Source organism: Passer domesticus, chromosome 6, assembly GCF_036417665.1.
Source record: "Passer domesticus isolate bPasDom1 chromosome 6, bPasDom1.hap1, whole genome shotgun sequence".
NCBI classification, from domain to species: Eukaryota; Metazoa; Chordata; class Aves; order Passeriformes; family Passeridae; genus Passer; species Passer domesticus.
Window position 1 is genome coordinate 52,880,265 of NC_087479.1, and position 26,903 is coordinate 52,907,167.

Here is a 26,903-nt window from a genome sequence, read left to right on the forward strand (position 1 = left end):
TCACCTCCCTGTAATCCAGTGATGTTCTTTGAGGCTTCTGTTGTGCTTGAGGTGTTTGGGCACAAGTCTCTTTGTGTTGGGTTTCACAAGGGACTTTCTCAGACAGCAAGTGATGAAGTCACCTTCAAATATCCTCCCAGTGCCAGACCTCCCTGGCAAGAGGTATCTGTGACCCTGTTACATGTCTAAAGGATGAGCCATTAACACCTAAACACTGCAGAGCTCTAGGGAACAGCTGTTGACTTAAGATGAATAAATGCTTGATGTACAACTTGTGGATTAATAGCTTGTTGTTGCCTTCTAAACCATCTCTGAGCTTACTTTTTTAATAAAAAAATTATGTTAAGTAGGATGCCAAACACCTCGTACCAGTGCTCTGGGGAGGGCAGAGCCAGGTCAGTCTCCAGTTCAGGCTCTAACCTCAGCAGTACAGCCTGGAAATACTGAACCCAAAAGCAGAGCTAGAAATCCCCAAGGGAATATGTAACAAGGTTCCCATCATGTCTGTTCATCTGGGGCTGACAGGACAGGCAGAGCCAGACCACTCCTCTCCCCTGCATCAGGCTGACTCAAGAACTATCTCTGCTGAAACAGCAAAATCACACAAATGTGAAAGATGAATAAACAAGAGACTGAAGTTCTGCTGCTGAAAATACTCCAGTGTCTCCTAAAACATTCATCATGTGCTAGGAAGCCCGATGACTGAGAAGCTGTAAAAAAGGTCATGCTGATGGAGGCTGTGAACAGCAAGGCTCTCTCCTCACTAACATCTGCACTCCTGGCAGAGCCGAGGGAAAATGAGGTTAATGTGAGGCTTCTTGGTATCACATGTCATGGCAAAGGCCCTGATTGCATGTCTTCCCTACAAATCAGGGTTTGCTTTTTTTTTTTTTTTTTTTTTTGTTTAAAAACAATTTCATAGCAACAAAGAGTTCCCAAGTTTCACTAAAGTTTCCTTGGAGATTTTGAGTACCTTTTAAATCAAGACTGCAGTAAATGTGAAAGCCCAGGGTGGAAAACAGAGTAAAATGCACCATCCTTTAGAGAGGGAAGCTGCTGAGGTTTCTTCATCCTTGGTGAAGTTGAGCAGACTTCATATGGATGAAGAGAAAATAAAAAGATCAGAGATAATGATGGATATGACTTATTAAGTCTCTCATTTCCTTGTAAGGCAAAAATAAAAAGGCTCATGACTGGCCTGAAAGATGATACTTTTAAGTGAAAAAAAAAAAGTATGAGTATCTTGTTGTACAAAAGATGTGCTCATTTTGTGGAATTGATGGCTGAGGGCACTGGCAGGACATCAGCCAGCAACAAAGATCATTAACAAAATAAGAAACAGATGTAAATCCATGTAGTGAAGTCATGACACTAATACAGACAGCTGTAAATAGTATCTTAGAGGGGTAAACTGCCCTTGCTCAAGGAACTTATATATCAGGTTTCTTAAGTATTCCACTGCTGAATAAATAATTCCAGAGATACAAACACACAATGCCTATGAAATGATGAATTATCAAGTGCTAATACACTTCAGGGGAGTAACTGCTATGTGGACAAGGTTAAAGGGAAGGATCCCCACTGTTCTCTTTTTCCACCTTCTAGGCTTATGCTCTAAGGTAGCCTCACATTTTAGTGGGACATGTTGTATGGGGAGGGGACAACCTCACCTTTGTTTCTAAGACAGACGCATGCTTAAAATAAAACCATCCTTCAGTGTTCATGCTGCAGATTATCCAAGCAGGGTAAATCCACCCTGCTGATGTTGTGCTCAGCTAAACACACCTCTGTAGTATCACAGATCCCTTAGAGTGGGGTGGCAGCTTTATAAGCCAAGGGGACTGACTGTTCGGCTCATTTTCTGTTCTGCCAGCCCAAAATCCTTTGCAGTTTGGGATGACCACTCTCCTAGAGAGCTAATGGAGGTGTCCTTAACTCAGCCTGTGCCTTCCAGGGCAAGAGAATCGTCAGTGAGAAACGCGCCGAGAGCTTCCCTGGCCCGGGCCGAGTGCCGGACCTGAGCGAGGAGGAGATGGACCATTTGGTGGCTTTCCGACGGGGAAGGAGGATGCAGATTGCCATCACCATGGACAACAAGGAAAAGGTAAGTACAGTGCTAGTGACTGGCCTGTCACCTATCCATGGCATCCACTTCTGCTGGCATGAGGAGAGCCTAGCCACAGGATGTTGGGAGACACTCTGTGTTAATAGTGCAGCTTCTCTCCGTATCTCTGACTTCCATCCCTGTGAAAGAAGAAAGCCACGATCTTTTCCCTCCCCTGTGATCCTAGCTAAAGCTAGAAGCCTCCTAAACACACTGAGTTCATAAACAGATGCTGCTTTGGAAGGACTGATGAAAGCACTGCCAGATATAGGGCATGAATCTCACCTTGTCTTTTACCAACTTTTCTTTGAAGCCACACAGCAGACTGGGACAGGGGCAGTGTCCTCCTGACTCACTGCACGACTTAAACGTTAACAGAGCTGGGCTATATCTGCCTCTGAACCACATCCTGCTGTGCCTGGCCATCACCTGCTGAGTGAACTTTGTTAATCTTTGAAACATATTTCAAATACTTCTTTACAAATACCTTTCTCTTTACACACACAGAGGCATGTGCTATTTTCCTCTTTGGAAGCTTTCACAGATAAGAAAGAATGCCTGCAGCAAAAGGGTCAGCAAAGACTGTGTAGGAAAACAACACTTGGTATAGCTACCAAACACACCCAGGAATGCTGGGAGACATCTGCAGCCCCTCTCTGGAATAGTGCCAACCATTTGCTGCTACTACCCATGCTCATCTTCAGCTTCTCCCCAGGGCTTACCTAGGCTCCAGAAGCTCAGGTGTTCCTTTCTTATGGCTGCCAAGTAGTGTTTTTAATGCCATAAACCTCAAATGAGCTGCCTGATTATGAGGAGGCAAATGAGCCACTGGTAACCCCAGAGCAGGCAAATGAGCCACTGATAACCCCAGAATTCCCCATGACAGACATCACTGCTTCAGTCTGGGCATCACCAACATTCCTGGATGTAATGGGCTTGACCTGACTGTGCTGTTTCTGCCCTTAAGCTTGTCAAATGTACTTCTGTAATGTGCCAGGCAAGTGTCATCCTCTGCTCTCTGCTGGGCCTGTTTAAACACTTGTCTCTGAGGTCATCAGGGTTGGGGCTGTACTAGGAGAGAGCAGCAGGAGGAGTGCCTGGATGTTGGCTTTAGATCCTGTGCTCTCTTAAGTGTATGGACTGCCCTGGAAGGTCATCTCTTATCTGGTTTTATTATGGAATATGAAATTTGAGGCTGAGCATCTATATATGTGGTTTTGGCAATGCCTTGCTCATACTGGCCTCAAACCATCTGGATTCAGAGCATATGAGGGTGGGCCTAAGGCTGCACTTGCTAAAGCCATAGAATCATGGAAGCTTAAAATCCTAGACTTGTTCAGCCTTGTTCCCTGACAGCTCCATTTGCTGTTCCTGCATCAGGGGAAGTAGTGAATAGATCATTCCCAGGTCACTTCCCAAAGTACAAATGATTTTATTGACCTGTTTCATGTCTCCCTTCAGCTATCTCAAGTAACTTAAGAGATTGCTCCTATTTACACTTATCTGCTGAGGACTGTTCTTTATTTCTGATCATTCTCATTGTCCCCATTTGTGCTTTTGTTATTTTTACCATATTCTTTCAGTACAAGCAGACCAGAACTGCACATGGTATTCCAGCTGCGGGCTCTCCAGGATGTACTCAGTGACATAACAATGTTCTGGTTTGTTCTCTATTCTTCTCCCAACAAGTTTGCATTTTCTTTGCTTTTTTTTTTCCCCTAAATAATTGAGCTAACATTTTCAGAGAACTAGTCACAGTAACACCAAAATTTCATTCCTGACTGTTAATCATAGCTCAGGACTCATTACTCTGTGTGTGTATACAAGAAGGGACATTTTTCTCTGTGTGAGTTATTTTGTATTACTGATATTGAATTTCAGCTGTAATTTTATGATGCAGGCATTCAATGTCAAGAGATCTTTCGCAGCTCTTTCCGGGCAAATTACATTCTTTGCCCTGGATGATTTAGTATCATCAGCAAACTGTCATCCCTCTCTTCAGCTCCTTTTCCAGACCATTTATGAGCATGTTGAGCAGCACATGTTCCAGTGGTACACTCCTGCTAATCTTCTGCCATGGAAACCACCATTTTCTTGCCACTTTTTCTTTTCTAGCCTTTAATCAGTTGTTAAAAGAGAAACTTCATTTTCATCCCAATATCAATCAGCTGTTGGAGAGCCTGTGGGGTGTCAGTGGTGTTGCCTGGCTTGCTGTGTATTAGGACCTGAGCTGGGACCCCTCATTCAAGGATTAACTTTCAGTCTCATTAATCCCAGCATAGTTCATCCTTTGGGCCTTTTTACCTTGTGCCCCAGCTGCTTCCCTGCTCTTCTGGGGTTCCCACAAAGGCCTAGGAGAAAGAATCACATCCATCTCTCCCCCTCTAGTAGCCTGGCCACTGTCAAATTTGCTTCCTCCTCTGTGCATGTGTCAAATGTATCCAATTAAAGTATTTGATGGATGTCCTCGTTACCACACATTTTCTCTATTTTTATTCTTGATGAAATTCAATAAAGAAAAAAAGCCCAAACTAACAAAACAAAACAAATTAAAAAAATCCCCAAAGAGGAAAACTGCTCCCATTCTTGCTGCCCATGGTGCTTTTGGCTAACCCCACACTGTCAGTCCCAGACTGCAGCAGAGCTGAGACAGGGGCTACCAAAGAGGAAATGCAAGGAAAAAAAGATGCTTTCATGATCTCCTTTTCTGAGACAGCTCCAGTGCCATAAGCAGAAAGACTCTTTCACTCTCTGTTAGCCCACAGGGCTGAAGGAACCAAATTATCCTGTCTCTTTGCAGAGTCCATCGCTCTACTGCTGCAGCTTCATGACCTCCAGTGCTGCTGCTGGCTTGGAAGTGCCACATCTGGGACCCATCTCTGCCTGGCTGCCCCTAAACCTGCCTCAGGGCTCTCCTGCATGTAGGGCTGGAGACAATCCTTCATTTTTAGCCCGAAAAAGCCACTCCATGCTTTGGCAGTATTTCAGGCTCATTAGTACATTAGAGCTGGGAGCCAGCAGCCCAGGACCAGTAGAGCACAATGGTTAATTAACAGGTTACAAATCATCTTTTAAATGGGCAGTTGATAGAGCTTCAGGGCTTTTAAATTGTCCTTTTATTAACAGAGTTTCCCAGGATGGTGTATCAGAAATGACTGTAATCAAGAGACACAAAAGCTGCTTTCAGGGACTAACACAGAGGAGTCGGACTTGGTGCTTGCAGAGGAGAGGAACCAAACCTGTGGCAGGAGAAGCACTTGCTTTTACATTGCAGATGGGAGGGGAAAATAGGCAGAGAGGGTGGCTGAAAAGTCTTTAGTTCCCTTCAGGCAGCACAATTAAGGAGGCAGATTTTTCAAAAGAGTTATAAAAAAATCCTCTCATGTACTAGTTTCAAAAATCCTGCCCAGTGGGAAATCTGAGCACTAGAAAAACGGCTTTAAGCTCCTACAAAAATCTCCTCATTTCTTTAAGAAGAAATGCCAGTTGTGGTGCTGACACGTGCCTGGAGAAGTGGGTAGCAAAAGGTTTGTTTAACTTATCTGATAGTCCTTATTTTTTAAAAAAAGAAGGTGTTGAACCAGCCCAGAGATGTGGAAGCCTGTCAAATCTTCTGGAGAACTGCTAGCACAAACAGTGCTTGGCTGGATAATGGCATGAGTACTGTCACCACTGCACAGTGACATTAGCTGGGAACAGGTATGCCAGGGAGTCAGAAAGACCAGTGGCAAAAGGCATTTGGGATCCCAGGGCTGTTTTGGAGCAGGCTCTGCCCCACCTTGGGCCCCACCCTGGGCCATTCTGGACTGAGAAACTGAGAAATCTTGGCAGAAACCTCAGGATAAACAATAAAAATCTTCCCTGACTGCTTCAGGCTTTTGTGTCCTCCTCCTGCTCTGCAGGAACAGTTACACTAGGAATGATAACATCCGTGTAACTTTTCTTAATTTTGGGGGCAGAGAGGAAGAAGGAAAAGAAAAACATGTTTTGCTCCCTCTTGGCCTGGGTGTGTGGTTACAGGAGGAGCAGTTCTGGGGCAGCAGGACAACAGGAATTCTGCTCCTGAGCCAGTGCAAGTGCCAAGCTGAATGTTCTCTGCACAGCTCAGACCTGCTGTCCTGGTACAAAAGAACTACATTTTTGTGGTCTTCTCCATTTTCCACAGTGCCCTCTGAGAAGCAAAAATAGAAGCAGACTAAGGCAAAAGGCAGCTGGCTTGCAGTGAGGGTGTAAAAGGATGAAGGATTGTGCAGTGTCTGTGCCACCCAGGTTTGTGGTGGGCACTGATGAGCGAGCATTCCAAATGGGACAGCCACTGGGATGTAGGGCTCTGGGAGAGCAAAGTTTCCAGATTTCTGCTGTTTAATCTCTGAGTAAATGCTCAGTTTGGGACTACAGAGAGTCATTCAATCTCTCACTACAGGGTTCTTCAAACAGGGCTGCCAGAGCAGGTGACTTTGAGTCCAGAGGGAGCATTTTTTGGTTATATAAGTTTTCACAGCAACATTTTGAAATAAGTCCCCAGTGTCATCTTTCACCATATCCCCTTTTGCAACAGGCAGGATATGGTGAGGGGCAGCTTCTCTGAGCACAGACCCCTCTGCATTTTTCCCAAATCTCTGCAGAGAAATCCCAGGACAATATAGCTAAAATTTTCCTTGTTATTTCCAAGGATCTGTTTGAACAAACCTCCATCTGTACTGGAGCTATGAGTCAGGCAGTGAAGCTGTCATGCACCAAGTGCAATGACAGTCCATTAACTGTATGGCCACATTTCCCACCTGCCTCAGACTTGGCCTGTATGGGCAATCCCCCAAAAATGTGTCCCCAGCTCATTCCCTGCATGATTCTATGGGGTACATGAGAACAAGCTGCAGCAGCATGACTTGCCTTAGGAGATTGGGCAGAGCTGCAGGTATCGAGAGTGATATCCCAAGTTTCCCTGTAAAACTAAAGCTGTGTCTGGTGAATGCACAGAATAAAAGTCCTGTTTCCAGCCTGGGCTGGACCTCACCACGCTGTTGCTTTCTGGAAGGGCTGAGCTGGCAGTTCATGCTGCCACGTTCCTCTTTGTGTTTCAGTTCTGCTTGGCACTGCAAAATGGCAGCAGGACAAGCTCAGCCCCCCACAGCCCCAGTCCTGTAGCTGTCCAACCAGGCAGGAAGGCTTTCCTAAAAGATCTTTATGCCCTGCAGACTGTTTTGTTAAGATTCACTGCAATTCCCACCCTGGCCTCTGACATGGCTCTGTCTCAATTATTCATCACGTGGAGGACAGAGAACCCCTGGCTTGGCCCGTGTTTGGTGCCTGTAGCTCACTAAGAAACAGAAGCTGATTGTCACCTCCTGCCAGGCTGGGGAATATCAACACCAGAGCAGAGCTTGCCAATCTGGTGGCAGCATGGGTAAACCCGATGGGAGCAGGGATGGACTGGTGGAAGGATGGCATGTTTGCCAGGGGCTGAAATCACTCCTAGTTTGACCATGCTGGGTTGTAGCAGCACCAGATAGCTGCTGTTTGTAGCTATCCAGGTCTTGCACAGTGGAATTCTAAAATGGCCCAAATCTGTAAAGGTACCTGAAACTTGGTCTGCCTTGGAAAGAGACAGGACCATGCAGGACACCACTCTGCTTCCAGCCTGGGAGAAGCAGGGACCTGTGGGAATGCTTTTCTCATGCACCCCTTGCTTTCTGACTTCTTTTTTTTCTACATCAGTTTGATTTGGGACTCCAGAAAAAAATGCTTCCTCTTTTGCTGATCTTTTCTGAGAAGTTCTTACATGTCCTGGTCAGCATAGGTACAGGTCCTGATTCTCCTGCCAGGAATCCTTGCTTAATCCTTGAAATAATTCCTGTGTCCATTCTCTTGCAGGGAGAAGAGCGGAGAACAGCAGAGAAGAGGAGATCAGAAAGTGACAGAGGCCCAGAAAGTGAGCACAGCCGGAAGGTGAGTGGGGCCCAGGTCCCTTTGTGGGCACCCTTGTCTTGGAAGAGGAAACCAGTAGAATGTGCCTTCCCACCATAATCCTAAAGGAGGATGACCTTCGAGGTCTCTTGAGACCCAAACCATCCTGTAATTCTGTGAAGCAGCATTGTGCTCTGACATGGCTCCCACTGTTCATCACTCTCATCATACAAAGCTTTGCTGAGCAGCTGACACACCTGGAGCAAGCAGCACTGGAAAGGTGACAAGGACCTGCCTCCACATCTTATCATGGCTGCTCAAGCCCTTCACACAGCCATAAGGATGTTAGGAAGGGTAACATGCTCATCCCTGTGGCAGCACAGTTTTGGCTGTTTCTTCTCCCAGTCCATTTCCTTGTGGATTGAAAAGCTCAGGCTGTATTAGCTACAGCTCCTCACTTCAGCAGGAGCTGAGTAGGATGGAGGTAAATTAAAGCACAGGCCTTCCCACTGACTGTTTAATGCAAAGCCTGGAGACATGCTGGCTCCCTCGAGCCTGCAGATGCTTTAATTAATGGAGCACAAATAGAATAACCCCACCTCAGTGTGATTCATTAGGAGGACACAGATGGGCTCTTAGACACTAATTCCAGCTGAGCCCCCCAGCGCAGGAAGGGGGAGCATGATAGCCTGTGGTCCAACTAACCACAGCTACACTGTAATTGAGGAGAGGGACCGACTCCTCCTGCTCCATAGGCCCCCAACCATTTCTGCCTCTCCCCACAAGAGAGCACAGGCATCAGCCTCAGTCCTTCCCTTGCTTTTGGCTTTATGGATGCATCAGGGTCCATTCTGGCAGGACCCCCTCCTCTCTCCCTCCTTGGGGACATGGTGTCAGGTCCCCAGCTCCTGTCAGCTGAGGAATGGAGCAGCAATTGGTGCCACCCCAGCTCCAGCCCACGCAGGTGAGTCACCTTGGTAACAGGGCTTTCAGTCCCTTCTTCCTGCTGCTTTGCTTACCCGCAGTGCAAGGCTGAGGAGTTAATTCCTCTTTGGGGAAGGTGTGAGGGTGGCTGGCATGGAAGGACATGTGTATGAGGTGATGAATTATCTGCTGGTAATTAGCACCCCAGGACTCAGCTCTGCACTAAGCTATTCCCTACACACTGTTGCTTGACAACACACCACAGCCTGTCGGCTCCTGCTTCCACCTCATCCATTAACCTGACAGCTGGGCTACTTCCCCCCCACATGCTCCATCAGCTCTGAATTGTCTTTCCATTAAGCTTTGAATTTTTGAGCAGTGTCAGCCTTAACCAGTCTGTCATGAGGAGTGATAAACCAGGAGCTGACAGCAGTGAAGGTAAAGAGCCCCTTTGCTCTGGGAATGCTGCTCTTGAGCACAGGGTTGGCCGGAGCTCTGTGGCTGTGGGCTCCTGTGGATGCCTGGTGGTCACACAAGGCTGACTTCCTTCCCTGCCTTCTCACTGCGAAGGACTTCACAGGCAAAGGACTTCAGGTTGGGGGACTCATCATTCAAACCCTGTTGACAGATGTTGCAAGCACTCCAGGAACTGACTCTATGCCATAAGTAAACCTTAGCAAAGGTTCCTGCCTCAGTTTTCCCTTCTGTAGAGCCAAAAAGCCCCAGTGTATTTAGGCTTTGGGTAAAGCAGAGTCCTGGTGTGCACACATCACTTCAGAGAAAGGAGCTGACCTTGTCACGAGTTGTTTTCAAATATTCCTGAGCATTTGTGTTGGTGACAGTACAAAATACCCTGAATGCAGCTGTTTCAGACAGTTTTATTAACCAGAAGCTCTTTTCCCTCCTAGGATGGTGGGAAGCCAGTCCAGAAGAGCCCTGGAGATGTGAGATTCCCCATGACTGGCTGGGAGCGCTCGGAGTACATCCGCTGGAAGAGGGAGCGAGACCAGATTGACCTGGAGCGCCTGGCACGTCACAGGAATGCCAAGGGCGAGTGGCGACGGGCTTGGGATGTGGAGAAGTCGGAGCACATGTAGGTCCTTCCCTGTCCCAGGGTGCTTTGCCTGCAGCAGGCCTAAAGCCAGTGCTGGGATCTTGTGCAGATACTTATCAATCCCATGCTGTCATGTGCCTGACCAAATCCACACTGCTGCCTCTTCCTCCCCAGACCATGCCAATAAGTGGGATCTGGTATCACAGTGATTCTCATGTTTTCTTCCTGATATGAGCTCTCCTGAGAGGGGATACCATGTGCTGACAAAGATTGCCTGCCTTTGGTCCAACCAGGGTATGGACTGTAGGAGGGAGGGGAGCATGAACCAATGAGCAGTCTGCATCTGGAGGATCCTCTCTATTTTCACACAAACAAATCCAATGGCAGGAAGGTACAGGTGCTCTTCCAGAAACGTGGATGGACGAACTTGCATTGCTAGTCCACAGGTTCTCTAACTGCCCCCACTTCTTTGTCCTTTTCAAGCACAGGAGAGCCCAACATGCCTAAGTCCTCCCCACCCCATAAACTGAGCCTGCTCGGGCACTGCAGGGTAAGGGGTTCACTTCAAAAGGCTATCTGTGTCATACAGGGAAATGCTGAGAACAGTGATGTGGGACAGCTGGGAATGGGGCTGGACATGTCCCTGCCTGAATCACTGTGCCTCTGACTGTGCTGGTTCAGCTGGGGCACACCAGCTACAGAGCTTTGGAGGATGACTTGGCACCTGTAGCAGGATAAGCTTCTGGTAGGGTGCTGAGCTAGGGACTGTTCTATCACTGTTTGGTGATAGAACAGTTTGCACAGGACAGGTAGGTGGGACAATCCTTTGGCTGAGGAATGGAACCAAACACATCAATTTTCAGTTGCTTGAGACCCCAATAATTAGGGGTAAATTGACTTAAGTGGGTGCTGAGTGTTGATGTCAAGACAGCCTTGAGCCCCACTGTTTTTCCAAAAAATCCATTTTTAAGAGAAAAGCCATAATATAAAACAAGCAGGACTAGAAGACAACCAAATGATCTGATTTGAGATGATAAATCCTGAAGCTACTTCAGATCATATTTGGAAGCTTGGGAAGCTGCATTTGAGTGTAGTACAGCTACCCTACATCTCTAGGAGGTTCATAACATTTAATATATACATATGGGTACTGATGTAAAGGTTTTAGAGGTTCTTCTTTGGGGTAGAACTACCTCACAACCTCAGTTAGCCCATGCAGCTTCAGCTGCTGCTGAGAAACCTGCACAGGTTTGCCTGTGGGCAGGTGCAGAAGGGCCAAAGGCTGGAGCTTGCATTGTGCCAAGGGCTCCTGCCCATGCTTTGCACACTGGAGGAGAATGGTCAGGTCTGACAATGCCTGTTTTTAACCTGCAGGTTTGAAGAGGACTTTGTTAAGGATGGGGAGCCAGCCTTGGATAATCCCAGCAGTAAGAAAGGTTGGCAAGGGACACCTAGACTCTGTCCTGACGCTAGTGAACGCTGATCGTGCACATCCCAGTGCCACAGCAGCTGTCGTGGCTGTCAGCTGTGAAGCTCTGCTTTCCTGGGCAAACCCCTCTGAGCTGGGGGCTCAGCCCTCCCTGCTGGGCAGAGGGCTCGGGGGATGGGATTTGAGCAGCTGGGTGCTAGAGCTTTGGACCTTCCCAGGGAGAGCAGTGGCTTCTGTAAGCTGGAACAACACAGTGTGGAGGCGCAGCCCTGCCTCCTTTCCCACACACTCGTTTAAGAGGCAGTCCTGTTCCAGAGCACATCATCTCTGATCCCTATGGCACATGCTGGCTTCTTTACGAGCATAAGTCCATCCTGACTCCTGTTTCTCAGGAGATGGACTGACAAAAACAAAGCTTTCCCTCATGACACCCTATTTGAACATGAGGCTTTTTGCTGCCTGTTCGTTACAGACCCTCAGTCACTTTGTTGCATCCTTTGTTGTGTCCTTGCAGGGGGAAGGAATGCAAGAAAATTCCAGCACAGGTCCTTTCCTGTGGATGGGAGAGGTGAGTAAACTACAGGATTGTGTTATGTCACCCCACTAAACGCCAGCACCTCTGATATCCCTCAGGGAGAGTGTTCTCTCCAGACACTTGCAGATCTTGAGAGCCTTTTGGAGCACACCACATGGCTGCTCTCATAGCTGTGTGCAGGGGAGAAGTTTTCCAAGAACACCACAAGTAAGACTCTATCCAAGGAATAAGATTTAAAGTTAGAATTGGAATTTAGAATTAAAAAAAAAAAACCCACAAAAGGAACACCCTGGATTCTTGATTTGTCTTCATTACTTTAGAAAATATACATGCAGTATGCACACAACTTCAAAGGCTTCCCACCTCAGAGATCCTGTCCAAGATTACAAGGCTGTTGGCCTGTTCTGTGGTCCATCAGCTGCTTCTGCCTGCTTTTGCATGGCATTTCCAACCTGTTTTCTAGGTGGAGGACATCATGGAGTGAATGTGAGCGACCCTGGTCCAAAAGCAGTGCCTGCTGTGAGCAGCCGAGCCAAGGGGAAGGACAGACTGACAGGCAGAGCCAGAAGGTGAGGAGCTGGCAGCACTGCCATGGTGTGCACATCCACATCTCAGTCCCTGCCTCATTATGAAGAGGCAACCTGAGGGCCTCACCACACTCACATGGAAGCATATCCCACCTAGCACTTCCCTCTGTCAGTGGGAAGCCATTGGCCCTTGTCCTGTCACTGCAGGCCTTTGTAAATACTCTGACTTCCAAGCTACTTCAAAGTAATTTTAGCCTTCAGTATCTGCCTCTGTGTCTACTGTCGTGGAGACTTGGGACACTTGGGCACTGTTAGGCAAGCAGGACCAGACTGTGGCAGGCATCAGCACAAGCAAACTCTGTATTCTTAGTCTGACTCAACTGTCTGTTCTGGCAATTGGAGTTCATGTGTTCATTACAATTAGAATTACAAACAGTTCATTGAGATTTAGTGGTCTCAAATGAATGTCTCTGGATAGGCCTGGACAAGGAGCTCAGACAAGGAATACATGGCCCTGGAAAGAATCCCTGTCTGGGTGTCAGGCAAGGGACACTGGCTTTGTAAGAACTTCAAGGCCTAAATTCTGATTACTTTTTCTTGACAGATGGGATGCAAAAGAAGGCGAGGACATCTCTCTTGTGAGGGATGACTTTGATGGCCAGGTGAGTTCCTGAGTTGCAGGCTGGCAGCTGAGTTTTCTAAACACATGCACTATCAGGAAAATTGTAATCTCTAATCTATTCCAGAGCTGGGAGACCTCTGTTTTTGGGTAACTGTATTCACCATTAACACTCCTCACGTGGCCTGGTGTGACAGCAGCTCCACTGCTTACACTGACCCTCTGTCAGCACAACCACCTCACCTATTCTGGTCCCTGAACACTTCTCCACCTACATCCTTTTACATCTATTTTCCTCAGGTTTTCAGAACTATCACAGACAAGAAATACAATATACTGGTATTTTAATAAGCTGAACTTAATATGTCCTTTGTTTCTCAGAGGAGCCTTGGTATGGACAGGCGGAAGAGCAGAGGTGACGAGGGGGTGGAAGAGAACTGCACAGCTGAGCTGGAGGAGAAGGGGAAACAGCCAAGCCTCCAGGATCACGGGGCCTCCTCCTCACAGCAGCTGCGAAGTGGGAAGGTCCAGCCTGCCCAGAATGGCCAGAAGGAGGAGCAGAGGGGAGTGAGGGGCTGCAGCACAGAGGTATCTGTGGCCAGTGCTGGGGACTCAGAGCCGGGGCCCAAGCCAAGCAAGGAAAGTGTTGGGGAAGATGCCAGTGGGAAGCCTGGCACTGCTGACAACTCCCAGGAGGAGAGCACTGACAGCACTGCCTCACAGAGCAGCCTTCAGAACACTCTGCAAGGCACCAGGCCTGGCAGCGAGGAGACCTTGTCACTGCCCGTGGGAGTGAATGTGGATGGAGCTGGCTTGGAGAAGCAGCCAGCTTCAGAACAGGAGTGCTCTGAGAACTCTTCCAACAGCCACGGAGGAAAGCTCGACACAGCAGCAGGAGACAGACTGGATGCAGACCAAGGACAGCTGGTGAGCAAAGGAGGGGAAGAAGTGACCCAAAGCTCTGCTCTTGAGGCACTTGAACTGCAAGGAAGTGAAGATGCTGAAGGCACTGAACACCACGAGCCTTCGTCCCCAGGGAAAGCCAGCTCTGACAAGGCTGTTGAGCCTGAGCAGGACACAGCAAAATGCCAGCCTGGGGAAGGGGACCAGCCTGAGGACTGCAAGGACAAGCACAGTGGGGACACTCACAACTAGCAGATTGCCCCGGCTTGCCTGAGACATAAGGTGAGTCATCTCATTAATGCTCTCAGCCATAGTACAGGGCCACAACTCCATTTTCTGTGGTGCAAAGGCATCATACCAGATAACTGTTTGGAAATGTTCATTAGCAGTGCTATGGATCTCTAAGGTAATTAAATCTGTGGATTGCAAAGGCCTGTCCTGGAGCGGGTGGGGAAGGAATGCAAAGTCAGACAAAAAAAAATTAGACAGAAAACTGGGCTGCTGAGGTTTGTTGATGACACACATTAGTTAGGGCACATACTGATCTATTCCTGGGAAACTATGACCTTAGAAAGGATGGGAGGAATACCCACAGTGGGATGAGTTTATTTCTGTCTCTGGGGTGATCACAACTCAAGGTCAGTGTGGTCCTTCCCCAAAACATCTGCAAAGCCACAGGGGCCCACCTCATGGGCAGAGCTTGGGAGAAGGTTGATTGTATGTGGGATTTTCTTCCCAGTAGAAGGTCTGTGAGTGCTACACTTTGAATTGCAGATGGTAACACTGATGTGCAGGGCAATGTATAAATACACAGGGTGAGATGATTCCTGGTGCAAAGGCCCATGAACCAAACAGAAGGGAGGGAGAACAGAGCCGGTTATGGAGCAATGCTCCAGGTTTTACACAAACAAACAATTTTTCTTCCATCAAGGCAAATGCAAAGCCAGGAAAAGGAACAAAGGATGACAAGCACAAAGTTAAGGTAGAAATTAGGAGGAGGAGGGGGAAAAGAGAGAGGGTAGGGGCTCTTTGCAAGGTGTGTTTTTTCCAGCAGTGTCCCACAGAACAGAACATCACACTAAAGAGAGATCAGCATTTCCAGAACACAATCCAGCTTCCCTGCATGGGAGTGGCTCTCAGGATACTCCTTTCTCTCTCCTTCACAGAGGCAGCAGCTCTGTTCTATAAGTAGGCACTGGAGGCAATGAGCTGCTCAGAGCCAGGCAGGCAAATCCCCCCACCAAGAGCTTTTCCTGGAGTCCAGAAGCTTTTCTGCAGACCCTACACAGCAATGCATCCCCTGGTGTTGCTCAGTATTCCTCCCAGAGGTACAAATGAGCTTAGGGATGAAGTGGCTAAGCTGCTAACAAAGACTTTCCCTATAATCCAATCCATATAAAAGGCAGGGAGAAGTACAAGCGTCATAGTGATTTCAAAAAGACAAAACATCAAGAACCAGCAGGAGCTGGTTCTATGTTTGAACTAAAATTCCTTCAAGTGAGGGAAATTAATTCCAACAGCATTTAGGAGAATGTTATGAAACACCTGGATGGACATAGTGGGAGATTACTGTCCAGCCACGCCTTTCCAATCTACCAAAATTCCCACCAAATTAGAGGATGGAGGAATTAATGACTACTTTGCTCACTCAGGATAACTTTAATCAGACACCAACTAAGAGGAAACAATTAATTAGAATAGTCTATTTTCATCTCAGTGATGGAGATTCCCATGGTTTGGTAATAGGGCCCTGAGCCCACTTCAGAGCTCAGCAGGTATATGTAACAGCTGGAAACAGCTGTACTCAGTGATAACAACATGCTGGCCCCCTGCCCTGCTCGTGGGGCCCGTGTCCCACTCACATTAAATGCAGATCTCACATCCCTTCCTGCACAACTGCAGCCCTGTGCAGCCACCACGTGGGTTTCACAGCTCCCCCTCCCAACGTCTATTTATGGCACTAAAAATCTCCAGCACCTTCAAATCAGTGGGAGATGCTGTGCAGAGAGTGTGGTGGGGCTTTCATCCTTCGCTTCAAATAACAAGGAATAAATATTTACTCGAAGTGCAGGACTGGAATCCCTGGAGAATGTCCAACAAGTCCCAGAGAAGTAAACGATACACAAAAACCACAGAAGCTTTTCCCTGAATTCTCTTGAGAAAATTAATCTTAACATCTTTAGAGAAAATGCAGCTGGGGGTAGATTTCCAGAGCAGCTCCAGGGATCTGACCTTGCAGCACTGGCTGACGTAAACAGGAGTGGGGCAGGCAGGGCCCGAGTGCTGCAGGACGCAGGAGGTCAGCAGAGGTCGGCTCTGATGCAAACCAGCGCCCAAGGTTGGTGCAGGAAACAGCACAAGCAGAAAGCAGCACTTCCCAAAACAGTTGTGGAGCTGCGGAAGAACAAGCAGCTTCCTTGAGGTTCAGGAGACAGGAAGATACCATCTGCTGGTGTGTTTGGGGAGTTGGCCTAGCATTGGCAGGGTCAAGGGCTTGCCTTGAATAGCATTGGCTTCCCTGGTCCTTTCTGTAGCCCACACCACCCTCTGGAGCCCATCCTTATGCCATGGGCATTTTAAATTCCAGAGCACCTCTGAGTACCACCTAAGTGGAGAGCTTAGTCTTTATGCAGAGACGGGAGTGGGACTTGTCTCCATACCTCTGGAGTGATGGCACCACATGGGAGGAAAACACAGGGATTTTGTGAGAATGGTGCAAGACACTAGGGACACAGAGGGAAGGCTCCAGGGCCATTGAGGGAATGTTGTTTAGTCTAGGAGAATGAAGGCAGAAAGCAGTGGAATTGTGATCTCTGTAGATATGTGGGTAGTCAACACCAGCAAAGGGGAAGAAACATCCGAGCCAGAACACAATGCTGGGGCAGGGACCAAGGTACTGGAGAAGCCCAGGAATAAATATGGGAAAATTAGGAAAAGGTGGCTTCCAGAGCACTTGGTAGTTCACCATGGCTGAATCCTGAGGACCACTTACTGGAGCTTAACACGTCTAAACATAACTCAGGGCTCTGATGGGCAAGCTGCTGCCATTCCAAACACCAGGAATGGAGCTGCTCTCATATCCCAGTTGTTCCTGCTATCCCAGACCTTTATCAGCTACGTTCAGCTGCAGCTTCAGGGAGTTCTGCACATCCCTCCATCACATGGGGCCTGACCAGTAGGTCCCACAAGGACCTGCTCTGGCTTGGCTGTGAAGGCCATCCCAGTGACAGCCAGGCTGGGAGGTGTGAGACAGACAGCAGTGATCTGTGACAGTCCTCTCCTGTGACACTGACACACAGAGAGAATTCTGCCACCACAGAATTCCCACTCTGCTGGCAGAGCCCAGGCAGCACATGGGGGCATTGCTGCCCTGAGCCCCAGCTCACAGCCAGCCCACAGCTGCTCCATCTCCCACTGGCCCTGGAGTTATGTATGAGAAAGAGGATACAGTGGGGAATGTGAGAAAGGCTAATCACTCTGGCTAATTACCAAGAGAAGTAATGACTTTAAAGCCCACCAGTGTCTTGGCTGTAAAGACTCACTCATGCATGGAAAGAAGGGGTCTATATTGAAAGGATAATACTCCAAAGCAGGAAAGGGAATTGTCTCCCAGCACTGAAACAGTCAGAGTTTTCTGAAAGCATCAATGGTCAAATAGATCCACAATAGGGAGAACTTGTGCTGGAGTCAGCTCAGGCTCATAAACCACATACTTTACAATATCTGGACCACCAAGTGTGACTGACAGTCTGCTTCTGGCCCTTCCCAGTCCCATTAAATCCCAGTGTGCTGCCACAGTGCTGAGCAGCCCTTGGCAGCAGGACACAGCCAGTCCTCACTGCTGCACACAGACAGGAGAAGGAATTAAGTCTCCAGCAACAATCTCATCTCAGCTGTATACAGCATCAGTTGTGTCAGCACCTCAGGTCTGATTTCAGTGCAGTTCCTTATTAAATATATCTGGCTGTGCCTTTAGATGATTCCTTGAGAATTTTCTTTTTTATGCAAGCCAAGCTTCCTGTGGCCTCTCCCGCCTTTGGATGATTTAACATCTTCTTTTTTATATCCCTCTCCCTGATCTTTCTTGGGAGGTTTGCTTGCTGAAATCTGCATCAGCAAAAGGCAGATCTACTGATTTAAACATGGCTGCAGGAAAATGCCAGCTCAGCAGTTCTGAGCAGCACCCAAGCATCTGGCAACTAGAAAAGAATAAAAAGTCTGCCTTTCCCAATTAAAATCAGCATGTCTGGGTCTGGAAGCAGCTCTAGGACAGCAGGCTCCACTCACAGGCTAGTTTTTCATTAGGAAAAGCAGATTCAGCCTCTGCCTTGGGGTTTACAAGTGCTGCACACCCAGGCCACGTTCACCAGGAAGGATCACAAAGCCCTACCTGAAATCAGCCTCTTCTCTTGGTGCTCCAGGTGCTGAACCAGCACACACAAGAACACATCAGGATTGTTGTTCCTGAGATATAGGGAAAGAGTAAAGTTGATGTATCCCAGAGGAGGACTGAGAGTATTTAATCCAGGCTGGTAGAATCAGCTTGTCCCCTGGGCTGCAGAGCCTCCACTGCTCCTGTCTGATTTGGCAGCAGGTATCTGGGTTATGCCCCAGTGGTGCTTCCCAAGCAGCCCCAGCCATGCAGGAAGGGCAGGGTGGAACTCAGCAGACATTTTAATTTACAGCTCAGCAGTTCCCTGGAGACTGATAATCCTGTGGCTGTCTCTGCTCTTGTTTCACAGGATAACATGCTGGAGGCAGTGGAGGAGAAGAGGAGCACAAGCTTGTCCTCACTCTTTTACCTTCTATGAAATCAGCCTTCGGCACCTGTGCAGAGCCCTTCAGCACCATTCACAACACGTGGGGTCCCCATCACCACCCACTCACAGTTCTGGCATCCCCCTTCCCTACCTGTGTGTCAAAGGACAGGGAAGGGTGCACACACTCCCACCCTACAGAGAAAACACCATCACTTATCTATTTGTTTGGCATATATTGCAGCTGCGTGGCAAGCCAAGGAAATGTCTACTGGATGCACTTTATTTTATTTAATGACTAATTCTTTTTAAACTTATGGCTTGGGTTTCTGGGCACACACGCTGTTTTTCCCCCAAAGGCTGGAGGCACGTGCCAGGGGCTGTGCCAGCAACTGAAACAGCAGGAAGAGGTGACTGGCAAAGCAGAGGGGTGAGGTGTTAGGGTGTAGTTCAGTAGCTGGGTGAAGAAGTTGTGTTCAGAGCTCTTGTACTAGAGGTTTGCACGTGGTTGAAGTGTTGGCAGAGGTGTATGGTAGTCGCAGGGTCTGAGGGGCATGAGCAGGATGGGTGGGTGGATGGATGGAGTGCTTCTGACAAGCACAGATCAAGCCAGCACCTCCTCCTTGAAGAGCCTCCAGCTGTCCTCCCCTTTTAGAGGCTGAGGAGCACATCAGGACAGTGCTTTGTGCCAAGGAAGGTGGCTGCTTGGATGACCAGGTTTGTGCATAACCCAGCAAACCCCATGCCCCCTTCCCAAACATCCCTGCAGCACGGCAAGGAGGGGGACAGCACAATCATCTTCCTCCCCCACCACACTGCCCAAAGCAGTTGGCAGCAGGACCCAGGCCAAACTGGAGCTGGAGGTCCAAGACTTTGTATTCAACATTTTCACCTTCCTGGTTGTGCCTTTCATAGCCTTGTGTTTCATTAAGAGAGCAGGAATCCTCTCTAAGCTGCCCTGCAGACCTTCTGACCTGGCCTTAAAGATACCTTTCAAATGGAAGATCTGGAGGAGCTTTACAAGCACAAACATGCAGGAATTCTAGCTGCTTGGCTTTCCAGTTACAGGAAGCTAGGACCCAGCTGGAGTACAGCTGCCAGTTAAGGAGAAGGCACAAGGAATAACACAACATAATTTCTGACTTCTGAATGACAGGGCAGAGTGGGCATCACCCTCACTTCAAGGCTGCTCTAAAATTTGATGCCAGAGTAAGCGTCCCTGGGACAGGTATATGTGGAGACTGCCTGGAATGTCCTGCAGGATGTTGGCTGACCAGGCTGGCAGACTGCCCTGGAGATCAGGTTGGCACGTGTGGACTGAAATACTCTATGCTGCTTTAATAAACTAATATTTGCACAGACAAACATTTGTTTTCCCATGTGACTTAGACCCATGACACCTATCGTGAAGCACAAGCCTGGGAATTTCCTCCATGTGCCAAATTCAGGAGGCTTCACTGGCATCACACCAGGTATTATCAAGAAACAGAGCATGCAGATTTTTGTTTTATCAGTAGAAACATCTCCACCCCACCAAAGCCCAGACTGGGTTTATTTGGACTTATCCAACAGATAAAAGAACAGATAAATAGAAGATTGTAAAACTGCTCCAGGTCCTGGAGCTTCTCCATCACTGTTAAAGGCTGATTTTCCTTATCTGACTGGCTCAAAAACCTGCTTGCAATTGTTTAGTTTTTTTAAATTCATTTTTCTTTTGTACATCAGGTCTCTGACCTGACTCTTGGTCCAGTCAGACTGAGTCATTACCAGCATTTCCCAGAAGCCAGCTTGCCTCATGGTCCATGGAACACACAGTCTCAGCTCAAGAGCTGTTACGCCCCAGGAACAGTTGGACACATGGCCAGGCAGGAATTTTACATTGCTCTGGTCCAGTACTGTTTTGAAGAGATAAAAGACATTGCTGCCCTAGACTCCATTCTGGAAGGAAAACCATCACTGGTCCTCCATTCCCTCCTTTTTCTCCTTTCTTGCAAGTGACTTTGCAGGTAATGATGCTGAGGAAGGACTGAGTCTGATCCAGGCTCTGGGAATGGGACTGGACAGCTTGTGCCTGTTCTAAGTGTATTTTTTCCTGCTCATTAACACTTTGCTCAATGCACTTTGTTTGGTGCCTGGGTTGTGATTTTTCAGACAACTGTGGCTTAGCTATTTCTTCTTTATGGTGAGAGAAAAAACTGAAAAGTTGACAAATCTGATGTAGAGGGATTATTTATATGAAATAAAAGTTGGAATGAGGAAAAACCTCCTGTTTCTTACTATTTCTCAGTTCCACATGTAGAGATTTCCAAACTGAATCAGTAATCTCTGCTTTTTAGAGCAACAGCTCTAAACTGCAACAGCAGTTGAGAGCACTGATTCCTTCTGGAAACACTGAACTCCTGGGCTAGCTCAGCTTCCTCACCACAAAAGCTCCCTGCAGCAATGCCAGGAACATGAGGATCACTTTTCATTGAGGCATCAGAGCCACCACCTCATCACCACTGCACTTTTCTTGCAAGCAAATCTAAGGGCAGCTCACAGAGTTCAGAGTCACCTGCCTGCATAGGACCTGTTCCTTTCCAGCAATGGCTGGTAGCTCAGGGATTTGGTGGAAGTTGTTCCAGCTTTTCCAGACAGAAGGGAAGCAGCAGCACTCCCAGGCAGAATGCTTTTTCCTTCAAACCAAAGGATCAGCTGACCACTGGACAGTGTTCTTTTCCTTAAAAATTTAGACATCAGTTTCAATGCAGCAACTCTGTAGCTAAAACTATCAGAATTGATCCCAGACTAGTGAGTCAGCTCTTGCATAAAGAAGGTGATTTAAGAAACTTTAAGCCAAGGACAAAAATACATTTGGATAAAATTGAAGATACTTGTTTCCAAAGCAATTACTGAAGGAGGCCATAACACAAAATCCTGACAGCAGTTCACCTGCCTCAACAAGTCCAATACCTGCAGCAGGAGCATACACACAGGCCACTAACCAGTAAAGCCCAATACAGAGTCTCCAGATATAAAAAGAACAGAAAATTTCACTGGTTTTCCACAACAATCTCCCTTCAGATAAACTGGTTGCATGTGGCAGAGGACACTGGCACTTAGCTATCAATTTTGTATTTGAAGTGCATAATACAGTAATTAGTGCTTTTCAAGTCAATGGGAGGCCCAGAGCAACAGGATACAGCACTGCTGGGAAGTTCAGGACATTGCCTGCTGCCTTCCCTGGACAGGTTGTACAGCAACAGCTCAACCAGCTCCCAGGCTCTGCAGCACTGGCAGGCAACACTGGGAAGTCCGTGGCTGATTCCTGCTCACACCATCCCAGTGCAGTGACACAGCACCTGGCCAGATTTCCCAACACTGCCTCTGAACACCTGTGGAACAGCCACAAGCCAAGCTTCATGCCCTTAGCTTCATGCTCCAGCTCAGCTATGGCTGTTTCTTACACCAATGCCCTCTCTGTGTGCTCCAGCAGCTCCAGGACTCGGAGCCAGCCGTTGGTAACACCCCCCTGAGCAGCCCACGGAGATCAGCTTCGACTTCTCTGGGGGAAATCCCGATGCCCAGAAGCAGCCACTGGCTTTGTTATCATTGCTACACCACACAACTGCTTTTCAGCTACGCTCAGGGATTAAGCCAAGATTCCCTGTCAGAAATTCTGCACAGGAATCTGGGATTAAGATGCTGTGCATTGCATCAGATGAGCCCACAAGAGAACACGCACGGGGAAAAAAGGGCTTTTAGAGATGGGAACGTGAGCCAGCTGCTGGAGCAGATTACACGCTCCAGTAACTCTTTTCCCTGCTATTTCCCTTCCTTCTGGTCCCTCTGCATGTGCGTTACACTAAGTGCTCTCCTTGGACAAACAGGGCTCACTGGGACAAGACCAGTATGCACAGGCAGAGGGCAGGTATTAGTATCTACCACAAAGTAAAAAGCTTTAAGGTATTTCACATTTGAGTATTTCCTTCATTCAGCTGGCTTCCAGACATCTTCCTACCTCACCGACATGCACATTTGGGAACATGGCACAGCTCTGTTGGTAGGTGACATGCAGGACAGCAGCTGTGTGAAGGGAATAACCCTCCCCAGCAATTCCAAGGAATCAACATCTTGAATCACAAGGTTACAGTCATTTCTACCTAGGAAGCAACACACAGCCCAGTGCCTTGTGGTGCCTGATACAATCACACTAAGTGAACCTGAATTTTATTATTTTTTTGAGGAGCAGTGAAGAGAAAGGGTGAACTGGAGCTGAAGTAACACAACAGACGACACAACCATCTGCCTTTTAAACCTCAGCTTTACCCCACACTGGTGACTGCACCATTTTAGGGCACTAAAGCAATTCTGCTGTGATGCAGATGACTGTCTCAGTACAACGACAGTGACATAATGCAAAAATTCCCAGTCCAAGTATCTGTTGCAGCCAATCTACTTCCCAAGAAATCCCTAGTGCCCTGAATTTTAAGTTAGCTTAAACCTAGAAACCAGTCCAGATAAGCCATTTTTGTTACTAGAGTATTTGCAAAGTACACTTAGTCACCAATTTCTTCGACAGTCTGTCATGACAAGAATAAGAAGCACAGCAACGGGCTCATCACAGGCTGGCAACAGCATCCCAATGGAAACACATCTGTCTCTGGAGGCCTATGACTCGTGGCTAGGAAAAGGATGGGGACAAGATTGTAGCTGAAGAATACGGGTCCAGAAGATTTGGAAAACCAGGCTGCTGCAATCACTAAAGCTCCCTGGCTGTTAGGCCAGCAGCCCATAACCCTTCTGCATCTTCCCCAGGCAGCTTCCCCTCCCTCGCACACTCAATACAACTGGAGTGAAGCCCCAGGATGCTCCAAAGCCAGTTGTAATAGTACAGAAATAGCAGCATTTCACTGAAATCTGTTTGTCAGCAAAGGAGAAGATGCAAAAACACAGTCTGGGAACTCACCAAGCCTGCACTTTCCTACAGGAATGCAGACAGCCACAACCATCCTTGTACTGGCTCATCAACTATTTTTAGCACCAGAAGGGGAGGCAGCCATCAGTGAAGGGCCTGTTCCCTTTGATCCAGTGGATTTGAGCACTGTCTCTGTCCCAGAGATCCTCTGCTACCAAAACCACAAACCAGGTAAAGAACTTTAGGTTGTTCCTGCTCTGGAGTACAAGGCGTCTCAGCAGTTACACGACAGGTTGGAAGAGGGCCACGCAGCCCATTTAATTCCATTCACTTCCTCTCCCCTCTGCACCATGCAGCCAGGCTCTCTTAGTCTTCTGAGAGCAACTACAGTTAAAGTGAAGGATGCCAGGAGGCCCTGGGCACTCAGTGCACAGTGGATGCAATTTTCAGAACCGCTAGAGTCACCAGCTCCAAGCTGCAGGCTAGCAGCAGAGAAATCCCAGCATCCATGTCATTGCATGCAGCTTTATTTATCTCCAAGGTTTTACAAGCTAAACACAAGCTCCTTCTCAGAGACACTTCCCAACTGGTTCTGCATTACCACCTGAGCTGAGAAGCAAACTAAACTCAACTGGCACCACAATGAGCCTGGTTTCTCTGTCATTCATTCCTCCCTTGGGAAGCTGCAGGAATTTTCTCCCACAATCAAAGGTGTACCCCAAGGCCAGCAAAAGGCATTGCTGTCACCAGGACCCAGAACTGCTGTGGGCATGAGCAGCACCACAGAGAGGGATCAACATGCTGCAGGCAGAACCACCAAAGGAACACATTCCCCCACTCACAGAACAGACACCCGTGGGGCCCAGAGCCGGTGCTGCTCCAGGACACTCAGCCTTCCCCCTGCGGATGAACAGGGAGAGCAGAGAAGCACCTCAGGAGGTGACAGCTGCAGGGCACCCGTCTGCTGACACAGTGCTTGCAGCTCTTCCATCTGCCCCGCAGGAGGGTGGCAGTGATCCCATGATTTTGGCTAAAGTGACTAAGCGGGATCGTTCTGTCCTTCCCACCAGTTTTTTGTTTCAACAACACAAAGCATTCCCTGCATGCTCCCCAGAAAACTGGAAAGGAGGGTGAAAAGAAGATCACAAATCACTCTCCTTTCACCTCATTTTCCCCTGCAAACCCTCTGTTCCTGATTCTACCTTTCACAGATGCTGTAAAGGCAATGTCCAGCTGACGATGCAGCCTTAACAAACCACCACAGTCCCAAACTCCAATTGTGATATGAAACAGCTCGTTTCAAGCAGCCAAGTGCCATATTTTATGGTACCTTTGTGATCTGCACAACTGAAATACGTATGCCACGCTACACCACATTTGCATCCTTCAGCAGAAGGAATCTGAACTGCTGTGATTCTTTCACAGAGATGCAGCACAGCCTGGCAGCCTCACAGATTCAGCTGAATCCATCCATCTGGAAAGCAGCAGCTTGGAACAACATGGCTCTTACGCTTTCCTAGTTTATATCCCACATCCTAGAGTCATTAAAGGCCATTTTTTCACCCTGCTCATCAAGGAATAGAATTTCTGAGGACCACCGGGCAGGAAACCATGGAGCTGGGAGGACACCTTCCCAAGACTCACCAGGAGCTGCCTGGGCCAGACCTACCCTGGTTCTGCATGTCCCAAAGGTGCAGGGACAATCTAAGCGCTGCCATCCCTCGCAGGCAGCAGCACAAGGGCACAACCATGCCACAGCCCAGAGCCCACCAGCACCCACTGCCACAGCTCCACCTGCTCTGCCAGCACAGATCAAACCTTCCCAGCACCACTGCTTCGTTTCCACAATTAGCCACGCACAGAGGTTTCTCCAGCCTCACCTATGGAGACCAGTGACAAATGAATCAACATCATATACCAGAGTTGCCCATTGCAGTGGCCAAATCAGACCCCTTCCAGTTCCACATTCCTCCTCCCACCACCGAAGAGAACATACTTTGTTACAGAGACTTTCATATTGGGAAAATATTTTAATATAGTAAACAAGTCAATTTACCTTCCACATATTTTAAATAAGTTTATGCTCATCGTTAAACAAAAACTGTTTTTACTTCAACAATGGATTACAGCCTCTAAATTCGTATTGTTCCCAGCTGATCCTGTAAATAGCGAGGAATTTTGGACACCGATATCCTTGTATAGGTAACAGACTGGCATAAACAGCGCAGGAATTCAATGCGGGTTCAAAGGGAGAAGCTAGCCCTGGTGAGGAAGAAAACGAAGCCACAAAATTCCCTTTTGAGGAAAAATCGGGGAGGAAAAGAAGATACCGCAGTTCCACCGAGTCCAAACGGGGTCGAGTCAGTCTCCAGGTCAGTCTCCAGTCAGTCTCCACGGGCGCTGCACGGTGCCGCAGGGACGGGCGAGCCATCGGTCTCCATCCTCGGCCGAGCCCCGCGGCCGCATCCCCGGCGGCGCGGCCTCCCGCGGCCCGCCCGGCTCAGGGGCTGCCGGCGCCCGGCCCGCTCCCGGCCGCGGGCGAGGGGGACGCGGCCGGCGGGGCGGTGGCGGCGGGGCCGGGGCCGGAGCCGGGGCCGGTGCGCGGCGGCGCGGGCGGAGGCCCCGCCGTAGGTCCGGGGGGCGCGGCGCGGAGCTGCGCGGGGGTGGCGGCGGCGCCGGGGCCGGGGCTGGAGGAGCCGCCGCTGCCGCGCACCGGCTGCCAGATGAGGCTGTAGTAGACGGCGAGCACGATGGCGGCCAGCGAGACGGAGAGCACGTAGGCCAGCACGGTGGCCAGGCGCACCCACTTCTTGTTGGTCTTGGCCGCCATGCGCGCCTTCTTGTCCCCGGTGTAAGTGGCGGGCTTGCCCCGCTCCGCGCCCGCCTCCTTCTCCTTCATGGAGGCCCGGCCCTTGGCCCGCTGCTCCACCGAGCCCTCCGTGCTGGCTCCGGCCCGGATCGGCCGCCGCCGCCGCTCAGGACATGCCGGTACCGCCCGCGCTGCCGCCGGTGCCGCTGCCCGCGCTGCCCCGCCGGGGGCGAGGGGCGGAGCGTAGGGGGCAACCCCGCCCTGAGGGGTGGGAGCGACAGGAGGGGCGGAGAGGGCAGGGGAGGAGCCCGGCCACCTTTAAAAGGAGCCCCCGCCCCCGGTGCCCGGGTCTCCCCACCCCTTGCCCGCCCTGCAGTGAGGGGTGGCCGGTGAGCGGTGCCTCCGGGACAGGGGCAGCGCTCGCCGAGTCCCAGGAACGCT

The 26,903-nt window shown here is 49.0% G+C and overlaps 3 protein-coding genes across 11 annotated transcripts in view; 2 read left to right on the forward strand and 1 right to left on the reverse strand.

Annotated features, from left to right (window-relative positions):
* Positions 1-21,019, forward strand: part of CCDC9B (coiled-coil domain containing 9B) — a 58,042-nt gene extending 37,023 nt beyond the window's left edge. For 4 of the 5 annotated variants that reach the window (XM_064425640.1, XM_064425641.1, XM_064425637.1 and 1 more), the window contains 9 exons: positions 1,955-2,104; positions 7,976-8,050; positions 9,841-10,025; positions 11,361-11,422; positions 11,930-11,983; positions 12,414-12,519; positions 13,082-13,139; positions 13,478-14,281; positions 20,763-21,019. In XM_064425640.1, the coding sequence (XP_064281710.1) occupies positions 1,955-2,104; positions 7,976-8,050; positions 9,841-10,025; positions 11,361-11,422; positions 11,930-11,983; positions 12,414-12,519; positions 13,082-13,139; positions 13,478-14,251 (1,464 nt within the window). In that variant the 3' untranslated portion in view covers positions 14,252-14,281; positions 20,763-21,019. Of the gene's footprint in view, positions 1-1,954; positions 2,105-7,975; positions 8,051-9,840; positions 10,026-11,360; positions 11,423-11,929; positions 11,984-12,413; positions 12,520-13,081; positions 13,140-13,477; positions 14,282-18,741; positions 20,122-20,762 lie in introns of those variants that run through there. The other variant, XM_064425639.1, reaches the window with a different exon arrangement.
* A 4,644-nt stretch (positions 21,020-25,663) lies between these two features.
* On the reverse strand, positions 25,664-26,704 carry INAFM2 (InaF motif containing 2). The gene has a single exon (XM_064425646.1). The coding sequence runs from the start codon at positions 26,550-26,552 to the stop codon at positions 26,154-26,156; it is 399 nt and encodes a 132-aa protein (XP_064281716.1). The 5' UTR covers positions 26,553-26,704; the 3' UTR covers positions 25,664-26,153.
* PLCB2 (phospholipase C beta 2) overlaps positions 25,887-26,903 on the forward strand; it is a 43,295-nt gene continuing 42,278 nt past the window's right edge. For all 5 annotated transcript variants that reach the window (XR_010365071.1, XR_010365070.1, XR_010365072.1 and 2 more), the window contains exon 1: positions 25,887-26,025. The gene's annotated coding sequence lies outside the window, so the exon portion shown is untranslated. The remainder of the gene's footprint in view (positions 26,026-26,903) is intronic.

What these genes read in the sequence shown, in the direction of transcription:
- INAFM2 (XM_064425646.1), bottom strand. Translation starts at nt 26,552, where the DNA reads ATGAAGGAGAAGGAGGCGGGCGCGGAGCGGGGCAAGCCCGCCACTTAC.